This window comes from Cyprinodon tularosa, unplaced genomic scaffold, assembly GCF_016077235.1.
Source record: "Cyprinodon tularosa strain WSP-4 unplaced genomic scaffold, ASM1607723v1 ctg45, whole genome shotgun sequence".
Classification (NCBI taxonomy): domain Eukaryota; kingdom Metazoa; phylum Chordata; class Actinopteri; order Cyprinodontiformes; family Cyprinodontidae; genus Cyprinodon; species Cyprinodon tularosa.
The window spans coordinates 292,787-309,001 of NW_024039174.1; the positions used below are offsets into that span (position 1 = coordinate 292,787).

General features: G+C 39.4%; 1 protein-coding gene across 1 annotated transcript; it reads right to left on the minus strand.

Annotated features, from left to right (window-relative positions):
• Positions 1-1,815: 1,815 nt before the first annotated feature.
• On the minus strand, positions 1,816-15,058 carry LOC119793338 (serine/threonine-protein kinase OSR1-like). Its single transcript, XM_038300476.1, has 17 exons — positions 14,831-15,058; positions 14,273-14,385; positions 12,447-12,555; positions 10,488-10,629; positions 9,781-9,836; positions 9,502-9,611; positions 9,304-9,405; positions 6,982-7,115; positions 6,853-6,901; positions 6,703-6,768; positions 6,403-6,525; positions 6,017-6,052; positions 5,702-5,842; positions 3,798-3,897; positions 3,645-3,713; positions 3,381-3,445; positions 1,816-3,154 (listed from the first exon to the last, which is right to left on the minus strand). Exons 1-17 carry the CDS (start codon positions 14,898-14,900, stop codon positions 3,080-3,082), a joined length of 1,560 nt encoding a protein of 519 aa, XP_038156404.1. The 5' UTR covers positions 14,901-15,058; the 3' UTR covers positions 1,816-3,079.
• Positions 15,059-16,215: the final 1,157 nt, after the last annotated feature.

The window sequence follows — 16,215 nt, forward strand, 5'->3', positions numbered from 1 at the left end:
TATTATTGAAAACTGAAACTATTCATCACGTAATCTTATTTCTTATTACTGCAACAGGCCTCTAATATGCGGTAATTAAAATCACGCATTACGGTAATGAATGACATGAGCTAGCTTAAAATCCTTTTATGCCATAATGAACAAAATAAACTTTTCTCACGGTGAGAACCTCCCTAATTTCTTCTACACAAGAAAGTATCTTAACTTTTAAGAAAATTATGTATTATAAATTACAGTAATGATCACCCGTACTGAAAAAATAGGCATATGGAAGGAGAACATTAACAGTTATCATGATCAAAAGATGTCAATCTTACCTTGTAGCCATCTTTTGCCTTCTCTTCTTTGTGGTGCATCATGGGTCAGAATAACTTTATTTTAAAAAAATGCTGAGAATAATAAAAGACCTTGAACAAGGTCCAACGGTAATGACAGTTGCATTTCCGGACACTCATTTTTATTAAAATATTCTGAAATACTTAACAGGAAAAAAAAAATAATATATATATATATATATATATATTTTTTTTTTTTTTTGTAAACCTGCTTATTTATAATGATACATTGAGACAAAAGCATTTCTCCCCCCCTTAGGATGCATAGCGGTAATTAATTTGACTCCAAAAACATTTAAAAGACATTAAAATAATTATTTTGGTAACCAACAATGATCTGTACCAAACATTAGAAATAACAATGGTCTAAATAAAAGTGGATTATTTTGAGTTTTTTATGAGTATGCCCCTAAAATGTTGAAAATCACCCACCTGCCAGGTTTACCATATTAAGGTGACACCATATGACGAAGGCCCTCAGGATGACCAAATAAGCCTGGCTGGTTTTTGCAGAAACCAGAGATGAACTGCAGAGGCACTGATCAAAAACATACACTGCTAGCTTTGATAGTCTGATCATTTTGCACCTTTTAGCACTGCAAAAGCTAATCTAAAAATAAAGTCTTAAAATAAGGGTTGTTCTTAAAATTAGCAGGTAATTGAGATGATCTACCAAGAGAATTTGTATTTTTGCCCTTAAAATAACATAATTAGCTATTATGCTGCTCTATGGGGAGTGGTGGCCTAGTGGTTAGGGCATAGAGTTGGAATCCTGAGGTTGTGAGTTTGAAACCCGCTCCCACAGACTGCCACTCTGGGTCCCTGAGCAAAGACGATTAACCCCCACTGCTCCCCAAGGGGATGGGTTAAATGCAGAATGAGAACTTTATTGTGCTGTACTTGTGACTGTGTAATGACAAATTTGTTTTTAAAAAGCTCTATTATGCACTGGATAAGATCGTGGAGTTTTTTTTTCTTAAAAAAAAAAATCATCCTTAAAAAATATTTTTTCAAGAAAAAAAAATGTAATTTGAATGTTTGGAGTGTAAGAGTTAAAGGGAAGCAGAGGGGACAGCTGAAAACAGTGGTTTAAATTTATGTCAGTATGAAATCTTGTTTGCTATTCAAGTACATGTTTGAAGTACATTTTTTAGAATAGATTTCATTCATACATTAAGTGCTGGCCTAGTGGGTTGGAGCACTGCGCTTGTGCTCTGAGAAGGTTGCAAATACACAGTTCAATCGCCAAAGTCTGCACTCTGGATCTCTGAGCAAGACCCTAAACCCCACACTGCTTCCTGGGCGCCGCAAATGGCAGCCCACTGCTTCCCAACAGGATGGGTTAAATGCAGAGATAAATTTCTCCAGGTTGAGATCAATAAAGTACAATTATTATTAATAACAGTCATAAAGTGTGTTGACAATTCAAGCTACAAAGAAAAAAAAAAAATGGTTAAAATGAGAAACATTTTCACAGCTATTTGAGTGAACTGCCCCTATAAGCTTTATTTGACATTGGAAGAACATTTCTAGGTTTTGAGCATGCATGCCTCCACAGAAGTTCGCTCTCAGTCAGCGTGTAACATGAGTCACCTCAGACTCGACACCAGTCACCAGCATTCAGGATTCTCTGCAGCTGTCAGGTGATCAGTCATCATAGGGCTAAATAATTTCTTACAGGAAAAAAAAAAAAAAAGAGAGAGAGAAAGACAGCCATCACCCCCACATGTCAAACTGCTGATGAGTCAGGTTTTAAGTATAGTAGTTTCCAAATAAGTTTGCAGCAGCAGGTTCCTAAAGCTGCCCGTTCTGATGGTTGACCTGTGATGAACTCCTTTCGAGGTGCACGCACAAAAGAAACAAGCAGTTTTATGCAAAACAACAGCAACCGGTGGTCAATTATGATGAAACAAACAGAACTATTGCATAGTAGAAGAATATTAGGCAGAGTTCAGTGAGAGAAAATAAACCTGTGTGCACTACATCAGAAATGCCAGTGGATAAAGTGTTTTATTAAAAGTCTGAGCCACTGCTGTTCATATTGGAATACTTTAAGAGGGCTTAAACTCCTCATTGACGTTCTGGTCGATTTCTTACAGCCGCTTCTGACTGCTTTGTACAAGAGTCCGGATCGGAAAACTTTAGTAGGAAATGTTAAGGTACAGTATCCTGCATTAACCTCTGGGGATATTGTTAGATATCTTTGATATATAAAGAAAGCATTTCTTTGTTTACCAAACACTCAAGGAGGAGGGGATCAGGGTAACTAAGGCCGAACTTGCACCTTTCAGTTTCAGTGTAGCATAAAGTGCCGCACGAATGTAGCACGACACTCTGGAGCTTTGTGGCACAACTGATTTTAAGAAAAGAAAAGGCAATCATTTCCAGTGCTGGCAGGGGATCGTTTGTTTGGATCGTTCTTGTAAATGAAGAGGACTAAAAGTAAAAAGAAATCAGGAGCTGAAAATAGTTGATTGCATTTAGTTTCTCCCCCATTAACTGTATAAGCGCACTGTAAACATTTCAAGTGTGATTCCTGTGATGAGCTGAGCCCCTCTGTGTGGTCCTCGTGCATCCTGCAGTAGTGTCACCCTCCTGCCAACCTCGCTCTATCCCTCCCCCGGCTTCGCTTCCTCATCACCTTCATCAGTCTCCTCTCTTTGGCAGTAGTGGGTCCTTGGAGTTGACTACAATGCAGCTGTGCAAAACCACGTTTCAGTCTTTTTTTGCCAACTCTGCTCTACTTAACTGATGCTTAACTGCGCAAACCCAATCAGCTTTATATCATCTGGAATCTCAGATTCCTCAACACCAGACGCCTGAATAAAAAACAAACAACAAAAAAACATGATTATAGCTCATACTGTATAACACTGTCATGTGAAATCATATTAACATAAATGTTAACAAAACATGACAAAGTTTTATCAATACATTTAATAACTCATTCAGAGAAAAAATACATTGAAATTTAAGGTCTTTACTGTACAAACTGTTAGAAATAAAACAATTATTTTCATAATAGAATTCATCTTCCTAGCTTACCAGCTTAAAGGTCACATTTTTGTTACTTTGAGGATCATCAACAATCTTTTGCAAATTGGCAGCAACTAGACAGAAGACAAGACCCAAGAGGACAATGATTAGCAGGAATCAGGCTTTGAAGCATAAACACGACAAATATCATGGAAGCAAACGTTGTAAAACTGTGTTTGGATAACAAGGCTGATGTTTTGAAACTAATATATAGATGTAAACAAAGAAGTCTGGTGATGCAGTTTGATTTAGGCGACCGGACTGCAGACTCACCGATGACCAAGTCCCTCCCATCAACCAGCCCAGCTGAGACCAGCTCCTGAGAGACTCCATCAGCAGAGTCTGAGGACAGGAAGGTTATGATCAGATGGGTGGGAGCTAACAGGATGTGGGGAAGAGGAAAAACAGATATAGGAGGATTCCTACCTCTGCCGCGCATGAACTCAAAGCGGATGTCATTAAGCTCTTTCTTGGAGTTCCTCAGTCTGAGGACGAGGCTGATGGGAACACTGGAGGAAGCAGAATCCTAAGGGAAAGGAGCAAAGTAGGAAACATCTCATTGAACATGAGGGAACAGTTCCCATCCTCTCATCTGCTTCGGTTTCATATTAGTTTTGGGCCTTTGATGATTTCTCCAATTGTTATTTTTCCAGGGTTGAACTTTAACAATGTATTTCAAACAGAAGGGCAGAACTTCCAGCGCTAAATGTTGATTTTCTTTATCAAATTTGAAACAAACTTAGATTTTTTTTTTATTTTATTTTAATTATACTGTCACAAGTACGCAGCAACAAAATTCCCTCTCTGCATTTAACCCATCCCCTATGGGGAGCAGCGTAGGGTTAATGGACTTTGCTCAGGGATCCATAATGGCAGTCTGTTGGAGTGAGGCTTGAACTCAGAACCTCTGGATTCCAAGCGCAATGCCCAAACCACTAGGCCGCCACTCCCCTATATGATCATGCGACCCCAAAATCCTGAGAAGAGTTTGGGGTAATTGTTCAGTTCAGATACCAGCCTGACGTTCCAATCTAAATTGAAGGTAAGCCATCATGTTATCCACCTTAAGAAGTGAAACAGACTGTTCATCATGCTACCCCGTCTATCTTTGACAGACGTTACAGCGCTTTTAGGAAACCCTCCAACCGTTTGTCTTATTGTGGTCAGCTATCCAATCTTTGTCCCATCTGACTTTTTGGAGCGCTGTCTGCATAAACCATGATAATTTAACATATTTAAGAGTTAAACTTCTACTCTGCAAAAATATTTTCATACTGAACTGTGGAGAAGCAGTTTAGAAATACTGATATCAAGTAAAAATAGCAAAGACTTACCAGCAAAAAAATATTACATTTTGGTAGTTGCAGTTCCTACCACAAACCTAAAAATGCATTTGGCTTGAGTGCACTATCAGGATGGCTAGCATTAGGCTAATAAAGAGAGCAGGACCTCAGTGGAACTGAGTGAAAATAACGCTGATTGAATTTTATAGCCGGTTAATTAAAATTAGCTTTAAAACCCTAAAGAAATGTGCCCATATATGAAGCTGAGACAACAGAGGACAGCAGAGAGGATTATTGGGTCTCCTCTTCCCTCCATTAAAGACATTTCATCCCAGCGCTGCATGTCTCGAACTCTTATCGTCAATGAGCCCTCACACCCCCACCATGGACTGTTCTCCCTGCTGCCCTCTGGGAAGAGGCTTTGCAGCATTCGATGCAGGAACAGCAGGTTCTGCAACAGCTACTTCCCCACTGCCTTCAGAATGTTGAACTATTGAATTTCCAAACAAGTCTCTGCATCACACTTGTAATCATATTGCACTACCAAAGTGGCTGATTTTTTTCATAATCCCTTTAAATAGAACACAACTCAATGTCCTTCTGCATTTTGCGCCATATTTATTTATTTATTTGTACTGCACTGAACCTTTCCATATCAATGCTGGTTTTCCTTTTCCCCTGCACTGTCTACATTCTTGATCACTGCTGCACTTTATAAATGGTAATGTTAATTTAATTTCAATGTAGTAAGCGGTTCATTCACTGTTGGAAGCTGTACGTATCGAAATTTTGTTCTGTATTCACACTTTGTAAATAAAATGACAATAAAGTTTGTCTAAGTGTAAGAAGCTTTTGCTGGAATGGGCCTTAAACATGTTTGTAAAAGCCTTAATGTTATTTCTGCTTTAACAAAATCCTAAAAATTGATCCATCTCCACCTAGCACTGGAAATAAAGGGAGGCAATAAAAGCATTCAGCTATTTACTTCTTACTGATTTCCCAAAATGAATTTATTTGCACATGATAAAGTAAACAAAGTATTAGTACCTGGGCAGCAGGCCCGTGTGAGGGGCTCGCTGGCTGAGCTGCAGCCGGCTGTGGAGCCTCATCTCCTGCTGGAGCCACAGGTCTCTCGTGAGCTGCTGTCGGTGGCTGAAGATGAGTGGCGCCATCTGCTGGTGGGAAAAGCTAACAGAAATTTGCTGATTAATATAACAGCTTAGTTTTACATGGAATTAAATATCAAAGTAAATAACTGAATAAAGGAAATAAGAGTCATGCAGCTTGCAGTGTGTTGGTATCATGATAAAAAAAAAAAAAAAATCAAGAGCTTCAGGTCATGTCCACCACAAACACACTCACCTCTAGGTTTTGGGAGCCGTCCTTCACTCTGGGTGACTGCAGAATGGACATGATAGATTATCAGAATTGAATACATGCAACAGGCTTCCATCCCCTACCGGCAAATTTGACAAGCACTAAAACTGAAATTGTGGTTAAGGCGAACGGGAAAGCAGACCCCACTACCAGTCTTTATTTACATTTTATTTACGGACACAGGAAAGAGATTGGAGCAGGATTAAGGGCCAGTTATGATTTTCAGCCAGAGTAACCCCACCTTGAATTAACATGACAGAAAAACACATTCCTACAAGGCTAAAGGTTGCTATGTGAACACCATGAAAACCATGTGCAGCCCACACGACTGAGAAGCAGCCTGTGGGGGTGGGGGGCATGCAGGTTCTCACCCGCAGAGCTGCAACGGCAGCTTTTCCCTCCTCGCTCTCCACATCCAGCTCGTCATCACTCCACTCCCATCCACCGTCCTCTGTCTTATGGAGACGGCCGCTTGAACCGGGGACACGGCGCACCTACGGCACACACCCCGATAAGCAAAGCAGCGCCTTGAACGCTGATGGCTGTTTGAGCCCGTTCTCAGCACGCATTACACACAAAGGCTGTAAAACCGAGTCACACCCTTTTTAACAACGCCACACCTTTGTTTATGTAAACGTCAACTTAGTCTGCATTTGTAACAAGTGCCAAACCTTTTTTGATCGATCTGATATTGTTGGACCTTTCATCAGGAGCTTTTCCTGCAGATACTCGTTGTTCTAGAGCCAAAACACAAAGTCCATATTAAATTTAGAGGTTTTAAGAAATTGACTTGCTTCTATGAGAACTAACAGGTAGCTCACCTTGGCTTTTGTAAAGAATTTGTGCTTCAGCAGCTCGGCCGCCGTTGGTCTGAGGGGGAAAGAGACATTACTCTTTGGAGCTTTTATAAAATAAAAATGATCTGACTGGAACACGAGTCTGAAACCAACCTTTTCTCTGGATCTTTCTGTAAACACAAGGAGATCATCTTCCTGAACGACTTGCCGTATTTCTTCACCATTTCTTTATCTGCGACACCAGTTTCCAGACAGGGAGGGTCGTTCTGCAAAGTCAGCATCAACACCTGGAAAAAAAAAAACAACACATCAGGCATTAAGGCTGACAGTTTATGAGTAAAACATTATTACCGATTATCAGTCTCTGCATCTTGTAAAGCTTTATTCTTCTGATAATTACTCTAGGCGATTCCATCAGGCATATCGGCCATTATTTATAATAGGCTCAAAGGTGATGAAATACAGCAGGTAAGTGAAGCAACTGTAAAGCAGGGTTTTATAACTCAAGTTGCTATGTTAGCCATTAGCAAAGTTCCTCTAACTTTAATAGCAGCATATACGTTATTAAAACGTCATGTCTTAGAAAACCTGGTTTCTTTTCAAACAGCCTGTCAGGCTTTTTATTCTTGCAGTGATTTCACATTTGAAGCCTCAGTGATGCTGAGAGCAGGCTACAGTCTTCTTTATCGTTACTACAGCGTCCTGGCGGCGCTCGCATATGGAGCCTTCCATCGAAAAACATAATGGGAAAAAATAAACGAATCTGATTCATTTTGGTTTAGACAGACACCCATGTGGAAGTTACAGATTACTATCTGCAAGACATTTCTACCTAGAAATATAATCAAACCTACTTCACCTTATGTAGGCCTAAATAGTTCAGGGACTCATCTGTGCGCTCAGTGAGGGAAGTGCATGTAGGCAGCAGGGCCTCGATACACCTGCAGTAAGCAGTGTACCATGTACCAAGGTTTAAAACCGTACTATACTGTATTTGGCTGGGACCAGTATTTCTAAATAAATGTATTTAGTGTTCGAAAAAAGAATGCAAAGTAATGGCACTTAATACATTTCTAAAGTAGCTGAAAACATATTTAGTCTTCACAGTGTTTTATCACGTCAACGTTTATAATTATCATCTCCCCGTCTGCCTGAATTTCATGCTCAAATACGCAAATTAAAGGAATAGTACACCACAAACATGATTAGCCTTCATTTTCTACTCACCCCCATGCTGAACAACACCCTGGAGTACTTTTTTGATATCTCAAATGCATCTGGAGATCTGGGAGGCTTCTTGCTGTCTGCTGACATTCAAATAATGGAGGTCTATTGTGCCCGAGACAGAAAGGTCCATAAAAGTCCACAAAAACGTTTCAATATTCCTCCATGCTGCTCGTCCAATGTATTCCAAGTGTCCTGAGTGGGTAGCATCCAGAATTTACTCGAAACGAAGTCATTTAGAATGTTTTTGGAGCATAAACAGTAGTGTATAGGATTTCCTGAAAGCGCGCACATGCGCGTTCACGACGCTACGGAAGCCGGCAGACCAAACCAGCGCATTCAGCTCGGCAAAGAACTCCTGCTCTTCCTCAACACTGAAGTCCTCAGACATTTTTCTTTCGTTGTTTCTTTCTTTGCACAGGTAAACAGCACATTTCTTCTTCTACGCTTGCATTATCAGCAGAGCAGACGCTGAATGCGCACTTTCATCTGGTTTGGTCTGCCGGCTTCCGTAGCGTCCTGAACGCGCTGGCGCGCGCTTTCAGGAAATACTATACACTACTGTTTATGCTCTAAAAACATTCTAAATGACTTCGTGTCGAGTAAATTCTGGATGCTACCCACTCAGGACAATTGGAATACATTGGACGAGCAGTATGGAGGAATATTGACACGTTTTTGTGGACTTTTATGGACCTTTCTGGCTCGGGCACCGTAGACCTCCATTATTTGAATGTCAGCAGACAGCAAGAAGCCTCCCAGATCTCCAGATGCATTTGAGATATCAAAAAAGTACTCCAGCGTGTTGTTCAGCATGGGGGTGAGTAGAAAATGAAGGCTAATCATGTTTTGGGTGTACTATTCCTTTAAGTAACGAGAGAGAGATTAGTTTTACATTTTAATTATTTCAAAAATTGTCGGCATTAGAAAGGGTTTTTCTTTGTTTAATTTCCTGATTGATACGTTATCGTCATAAGACTTCTTAATAAAAATTAAGTCAGTAATGATAGTCTATTTGCATGGGATTCAGGAATAACAGAGGTATACTTAAGTGAAATAAAAAAATAATAATTTTTTATGGAAATAAATCAAACTGAAAATCTAATAATAGTCATCCGCTGATTTCTCCGTTCATCTTCAGCCGTTATCTCTTTCAAACTATTCTGAGTGATCCTAGTGACAGATGCAGCTATAAACATTGTGGATCTCCGCTAAATGTTTGTACAACTAGCTAATCAAATGATGCGTCACCTTCATTGGTGGATATTTGTGATATGGTGCAGCCCCTGTAGCCAGTTCAATAGCAGTTATACCAAAGCTCCAGATGTCTGCTTTGAAATCGTATCCACGGACCTGCAGATTAAAAATGAGAGCCATTTAAATCTTAAATATGAGGGGGGTTTTTTCAGGATACATTATGGAAAGAAACTGAAGGAGTGTGAGCCCCACCTGCTCCATGACCTCCGGGGCCATCCAGCACGGCGTCCCCACAAACGTCTTGCGGACCTTCGTCCTTGTCATGTCTCCTCCTGCAGCTAGAAAGGCACTCACACCAAAGTCTGAGGTGTGGTTTTTGAATTTGAAAAGAAAGAGATATATGGAAACATGTTTAAAATTTACACAGAAGCCTTTTGTTCCCCAGAAATATTATAAAACTCAAGAATCAACATCAAAATGTAAATTCCCTTTTAATTCAGGAACAAAAAGGGAAGAAGAAAAACACTTCACCAGCTATCTGCACTGAGCCATCATCTCCCAGAAGAATGTTTCCAGCCTTCAGATCTCTGGTGAGGAGATGAGGGATTACATTAGTGCGCACAAGACAAATGTCACGAGTCAGTAACAGCATTCCTCCAGTTATGACTATAAACACGACAAAGCTTCACCCCTTCATCCATTTATTCTTATCCCTCTTGTTTCTGTTTTAACAAACACTTTAAACTTGGTGCAAAATACGTACAAGGAGCTACAAGAGATTAAGGAGCCCCATGCTCTGAGACCTCATCCTCACAGATTAGGTTTAAGTGAATTAGTCACATCACCTGAGCCCAATCAGCTGCTGCTCTCTTTTAACTAAAGCTTAAACAAAAAAACTGCTTCTGCTTAAAAAAAGACATTTTGCAGATTTTATTGCCAAAGCATAATCAGCGTGATTATGGAACCAGTTTAGTGACTAGGAATATTACTAATTTGACGCAGAGACGCTTGTAATGCAGCATATCATGGGAGCGAATCGGCCTTCTCTTATCAGCGCTAGTTCAAGATGTTCCGGGAGGAACTTTTTATGTAAAACAAACCTCCTCAATTATGCATTTTCACAGTATTAAATATTGAAAGAGTGAGATCGAGTTCAAGCTGCAGAGATGAAAAGGCTGGGAGCCTGATAAGGGTGCAGTCTGGCATCTGCAGTCGCACCACGTCTCGCCAAGTCTCACCGATGAATCTGTCCATTTTTGTGGAGGTACTCCAGCCCCTCTAGGACTTCTTTCAGCATGGTAGCGATGCTGGCCTCGTCCAGCACACCGTTCTTGTGCTCACCACGTGAGATGATGTGCTTGATGATGTCCAACACGGAGCCTGCAGAAAGGCAGAGGATTGTCACAAGACATAGCAACTGTTCTTTGACCTGTGGACAGAAAACATCCTGTTATAAAACAAGGTGATGCTTTTATGTCGTCGTCCATGGCTCCTAAATAGATTGGTCAATTATAAGAAGCTTAAAAAAGTTACAATCTAACAGGTGATAATAATATAATATCCTATTAATGCCAACAAATGCCAAAGAAAAGCACATCAGGAACTACATGGAGTCACCAGCGACCAGCATTAGGTGTTTTTTACTCATACTGAGACATATTTACACAGTTAAACAGCACAGCTAATAGACTTCCTACACAATTACATTGTTAAATAAGGTCATTTTTTATAGGTGTACCTGTAAACCATAAAGCCCTACAAAAAAACGGTGCTGTTTGTTTTAGAGGTAGATCATACATCTGATGGCCAATATTTAGTTGGTATTTATTCTTGGCTCTTCGCCGATGGAGTTTGCAATCCAATTTTTAATGTTTGGTTTTTGTTACAGAGACGATGTGAAACTACTTTGGCTTTTTCCTCTTGTATCTTTTTTCAGACACAGTTATCCTGCAAAGTTTAATAAAAAATCACTTGAAAAGTGAAGGCGTTCTCATTGCTTTGAGTAAGTTGTGCATGCAATCAAAGACGCCATGTTGCAACGCTATCTTAGATTACGGTAGCTATAAGGTGACGAACAAGAAGACGACTTTAGATCATTCTCCTTGATATTGGAGGGTTCATCCATATTTGTTTCACAGAGACGGAAAATAAAGTAACCAAGAAAAGAAGTAAAACAAGGGAGAAAACAAGAGGCTAATTCAGCATAGCTTTTATTCTAATTCAAGTATACATTATTAATCCCAAAAGGGGAATTCAGTTTTGGTACGGCCCGTCCAAAAATGGGTTAACACGGTGTCCGAGGCCTGGCTGCCATGAGGCGCATCCTAGCAGAGGTTGCAGGTTTTCTGCTGGACATGCAGGTTAATTTAATATAACAGTACATTTTATGGCTTTGTATTAGAAACAGGGAACGTTGCTGGATATGTCCAGCGCCTGGTGTGTCCCGGCAAGGAAGGGTAGTTTGTTTGACAGCCTACGATGGACGAGGTCATTGAAGGGGTTTTTAGTTGCTGTTATTCTTCACAGAAGTCACAGCAGCAGGTGACTCTTTGCTTCTTTAAATCCGTATTTCTTCATTTATATTGCATTGTCAAGGGTGGCCGTGGTTGATTCCCCTCAAGTCAGAAAGAACAGACCAAAGTAATCCCAGTTTCTCGTAACGATTTAATCACTAGAGCTGCAGGCCTTCTGAGGAACAGTAACTATGTGTAAACAATAAGTTTCCCACCTCCATTCATAAATTTGTTGAAATTAATTAATACGAAGCAAAGAGTTTGTAACTTGAAAACAATAAAATAAACAGAATCATCACCTGACGACACACAAACTTGTGCGGGATGTTGACACTTTAACTTTTAGGACACTCGGCGCCTTCTGTAGTAGTTATTAAGCTCATCAGAAATTTCACGGTAGAACAGACTCCTTTAGTGGCAGAGATGCCCGAGAAGAATGCTGGGATACGACATATTTTCACGAAAGAAGGGTGTTTTTAAACGTTAGGCTTAGCTTTTTAACACATTAAACCTACAAATACACTGATCACATCATGACAAATGTGAAAAAGTTTAAGACCAAAATACTGTATAAAAGTTTAAATCCCGTCTTTAATAATCTACCCTTTCATCAAGCTTTTAGTTTAAAAAGAAAACCTGATCTATTGAAGCTAATGAAAGTAAAGATGGCAGCACAGCACTTACCCCCACTGAGCAGCTTCATCACCAGCCACAGCTCGTCTTTCACCACGAAGGAGGTATAATAAGACACAATGTTTGGATGGTGGCACTGGCTCATAGCCTGAATCTCTTTCTGCAGAACAGGAAAAGAACGCATGAAAAGGTCTCCCTATCTATCAGGCCTCAGTTAAGGGCCGTCTATTAGAATTTAATCTCCCTGTTGAAACAGCTAAGTCGTAAAACAGGTGTACAGTCTTAGAGTCAGGTCTAGACAAGAAAGAATTGACTAAGTTTAGTTGAATCATCGGGTTTTTTTTCTCTTCCATGAAGAGAAACAGTTAGATATTTTTTCAGGAATCAGTAGAAAGTCATCATGCCTAGTTATAGGATCAAAAGAAAGCCTTATTGTAACCCGACTTTTTTTTCCTTGCACTGGTCAGACCAGATGTTAATTATGCACAGTGTCAGACAAGCAAAAAACATCCTAGAATAAGAAAGCACTGATTAAAACAAAAAAAAAGCAGAATCTGATAGGCAACAGCAATGCATTCAACAGCAATCGCACTTCAATAAAACAAAAACAGCTGTTCAGAGTTTTCCCCGTTCATGATTAAGCACCTTGATCCCCCCCCCCCCCCACCCACAGGATTAAACAACCGCTGCTGTTCCGCCCACAGTGATTATTTCACAGCCAAACTCCAAAAGTAGTACGTGGGTCATTATTTCCAGTCATATATTACAGTGCATACATGTGCCAGCCTTTTGCTTTAGTATATTAAAAAATAAAATAAAACGAGACAAAAAAACCTTGCAGAATTAATCAAATGAGTAAATTGCAGTGTAAACTACACCATTAATGCAACTTTTAAGTGAACAGTGAAACATCAATCTTATTATATGCTCTTTTTGATCTCTCATCTGCTGATACTTTATTTACTTTGTTCTGATGTTAGGACAGCAGAAAGTAACTCTCCCTTACACATTTCTGTATTAACTACTCATTTATATCAGGAACAACAATGGGCTGCTTTTAGTATTAATTTAAAACAAGAACACTGTTACAAAGTTCAGATTATAAACAATTTTTTTCAACTTATATTAAAAGTATTTCCAAAAATGGCATGTTTCATGTTACTGCTGTAATGCATTCACCTTTGCTGATACTATAGCTCTCTGTGACTCTTATGCAGCCCAACTGAAGCACAGATGGAGGCCGACATATAGCAGACACATAATTCTAGTTTTCTTTTAAATAGATTCTGCATATTTGTTCATCCACTGACTTCAAACACTTTATATTTGTTGGAAAAAAAGCAATGCTTGATACACCCACAATAACTAACTACCTTCAGGGTAAAGAGTGTCACAATGAGCACCGTCCCTGGTAGCAGATTTATACCGCAGGGCTTTTAGAATCTCTTTAAGTTAAAATTCAAGCATTTTTAAAAACAATTAACATTTAAATTAAAAGCTTATGCAAATTGAATAACAGTATAATTTTTGTATTTAATATTACGATATTGTATTTAATCTTACAAAACTTCAGTGACTTCCTTCATCATACAATAAGCTTCACTCAATTACAACAAGCTGTTTCTTCTTGCATTTTTTTCTCCTAGGTTGAAATGACACATTTACCCAATTATAAACCTGTAAGAAAATGTGGTTTAGCATCCAAAGGTATCATTAACAGCAAAGTCTTAGCATTCAGCAACTGCTGCCATAATCTTACAGTCTGACTTTACCTGATTAGACCTTACAATCTGTAACAGTCACAACACACAGGCTAATTCGTGAACACTAACTAAGGCGTGTAAGTGCAAACCCACAGCTTTAAAAAGGTGCCTCACCAGAAGCTCATCCATGCTAGTTTGACACTTTTCCAGGTTGATGCGTTTGATGGCCACCTTCTCCTTTCTTGGTTTGCAGTATGCTGCCTGAACAACTGCAGTGGCTCCACTTCCTGACGAGATCAACAGCAGTTCTTTATGTACACTTTGATGCAAAATAAGGGACCAGACCACGAAAGCTTCACATAAAACAAGTTATGCTGCAGATAGCATTATCTCTACCCTTCGCAGGGGGCTTTTATTTATTAAACTTACATGTTAGAAAACACTTTCATAAAAAAACGTATACAATATTTAATATAGATAACACCCTCTATCCTCTCAAACAGGCTACATTTGACTAGCAAGACATTAGCTGTGCTTAGCTTCCTTAAGAGCTAACAAGAAAAAAAGTGGCCTGAAGGAAACTACCGGCCTGCTTGAAGGGCTGCGGGTTGGGACCTGACTTCTGATAGCAGCAGAAATATAAGGCTAGTAGCTGGCGAGGCTAGTTGCAGTTGTCAGCCAGTAAAGCCAGGGGAGGCTATGAAGCTAGCATTAGCAGGCTAAGCTACTCACCTATCACCTCATTGAGTTCGTAGTCATCCCTGTTAATCGACCAGGACTGGGTGGACTGTTCGTCTGCCATGATTGTTTCCTGCAAAGGTGTGAAAAGCGCTTGAAAGCAGAGACACAAAAGGCGGTTTAAAACGACAGCTTTGACTTTACTCCATTCGGGTCCGTTGAGGCTGGCTGGCTGTTGCTGTTCCTTTGACAACTGCTGCCTCTGCCGCCCGCCCCTGTCAACACAAGTTTACGCGCGACTGACGCAGCGCTTTACGTTACAGAGGGAGGAGGAGGAGGAGGAGGAAGCAAGATGTCTCCTCCATCAGCGGGGGAAAGTCTTTACAGTTAAAAACCTAAAAGATAAAGAAAAAAAGGAAGTAGGGAAATGTTGGAGTATGGCACCGAAAACGCTATCTCAAAAGATGTTGTGGAAAGTTGAAAAAATAAAAATAATATTACTATCAGTATCGTTCACAATAGTGAAATGTATCCAGCAGATGGCGCTATTGTTCCCAATGTTCTGCGTGTCTTTTCAGTTCATTTACGTCAGTGGAGAGCAAAAACATTTCCAGGAATTATTTAGAAATTCAAACTGTTAAGAGTTGACCACAAGAGTATGGGTGAAACACATATAAAGGGTTTGTTTTGTTGAAGATTATTTTGTTTTATCTTTTTTTTTTTAATAAAGTTTTATTTCTTCCATAAAAAATGGGTCTTCAAATTAAAAGTATCGCTTACTAATAGAACATGACAACAATTTTAATTTATTTTTTGTAAAATAATTTAATCGAGATACAATCTTACCTCCTGACAACTAGGTTTTACACAGACACACATCTCTGGTGGCATCACTACGCCAACAGACCAGGGTCTTCTGAGTACAATTATCTCACAAATTGGATTAAGATACATCTGTATGCAGAGGCGTAGCCAGAACATTTTTTTTTATAAAGGTGGCCAGGTAATAACCAATGTACACTGAGGGGGGGCGAAAGCAGATAGGCACCAGAAGCTCACGATCAATCTACACTGTTCCAACAGGAAAATTAACGGGCAAAATATCCATATTTTCTAAATAAAGACAAACTATACTTTCCTACAGGCTTTGCTAACAAATAGACGCATATATTTAAACATCTGCAATTTCTAGATAAAAGGTATAGTGGATAAAACTCAGCTTTGAGTTCTCGGGCATAAATCTTTTTCACTGTCATTACTTACCTACTTGCATCAATAAATATTCTGCATAAAATTGATATTTACAAGCACTAATATCTACATAAATTGATTATTTGATCATTCTTTCATTAAATTGTTATTTATCTTTGATTTCACTGAAAACTCCTAGATGATTTGCAGAGACGCATGATTTTCTCTTTACCCCATATAACACAAAA

Excerpts from the sequence above, each read along its gene's own strand:
- LOC119793338 (XM_038300476.1), bottom strand. The coding sequence starts at position 14,900 with ATGGCAGACGAACAGTCCACCCAGTCCTGGTCGATTAACAGGGATGAC. Across the intron at positions 3,898-5,701 it reads CACACGGGCCTGCTGCCCAG|GATTCTGCTTCCTCCAGTGT; the intron begins GTACTAATACTT and ends CCTTTCCCTTAG. Across the intron at positions 3,714-3,797 it reads TGAGTTCATGCGCGGCAGAG|ACTCTGCTGATGGAGTCTCT; the intron begins GTAGGAATCCTC and ends TCCTGTCCTCAG.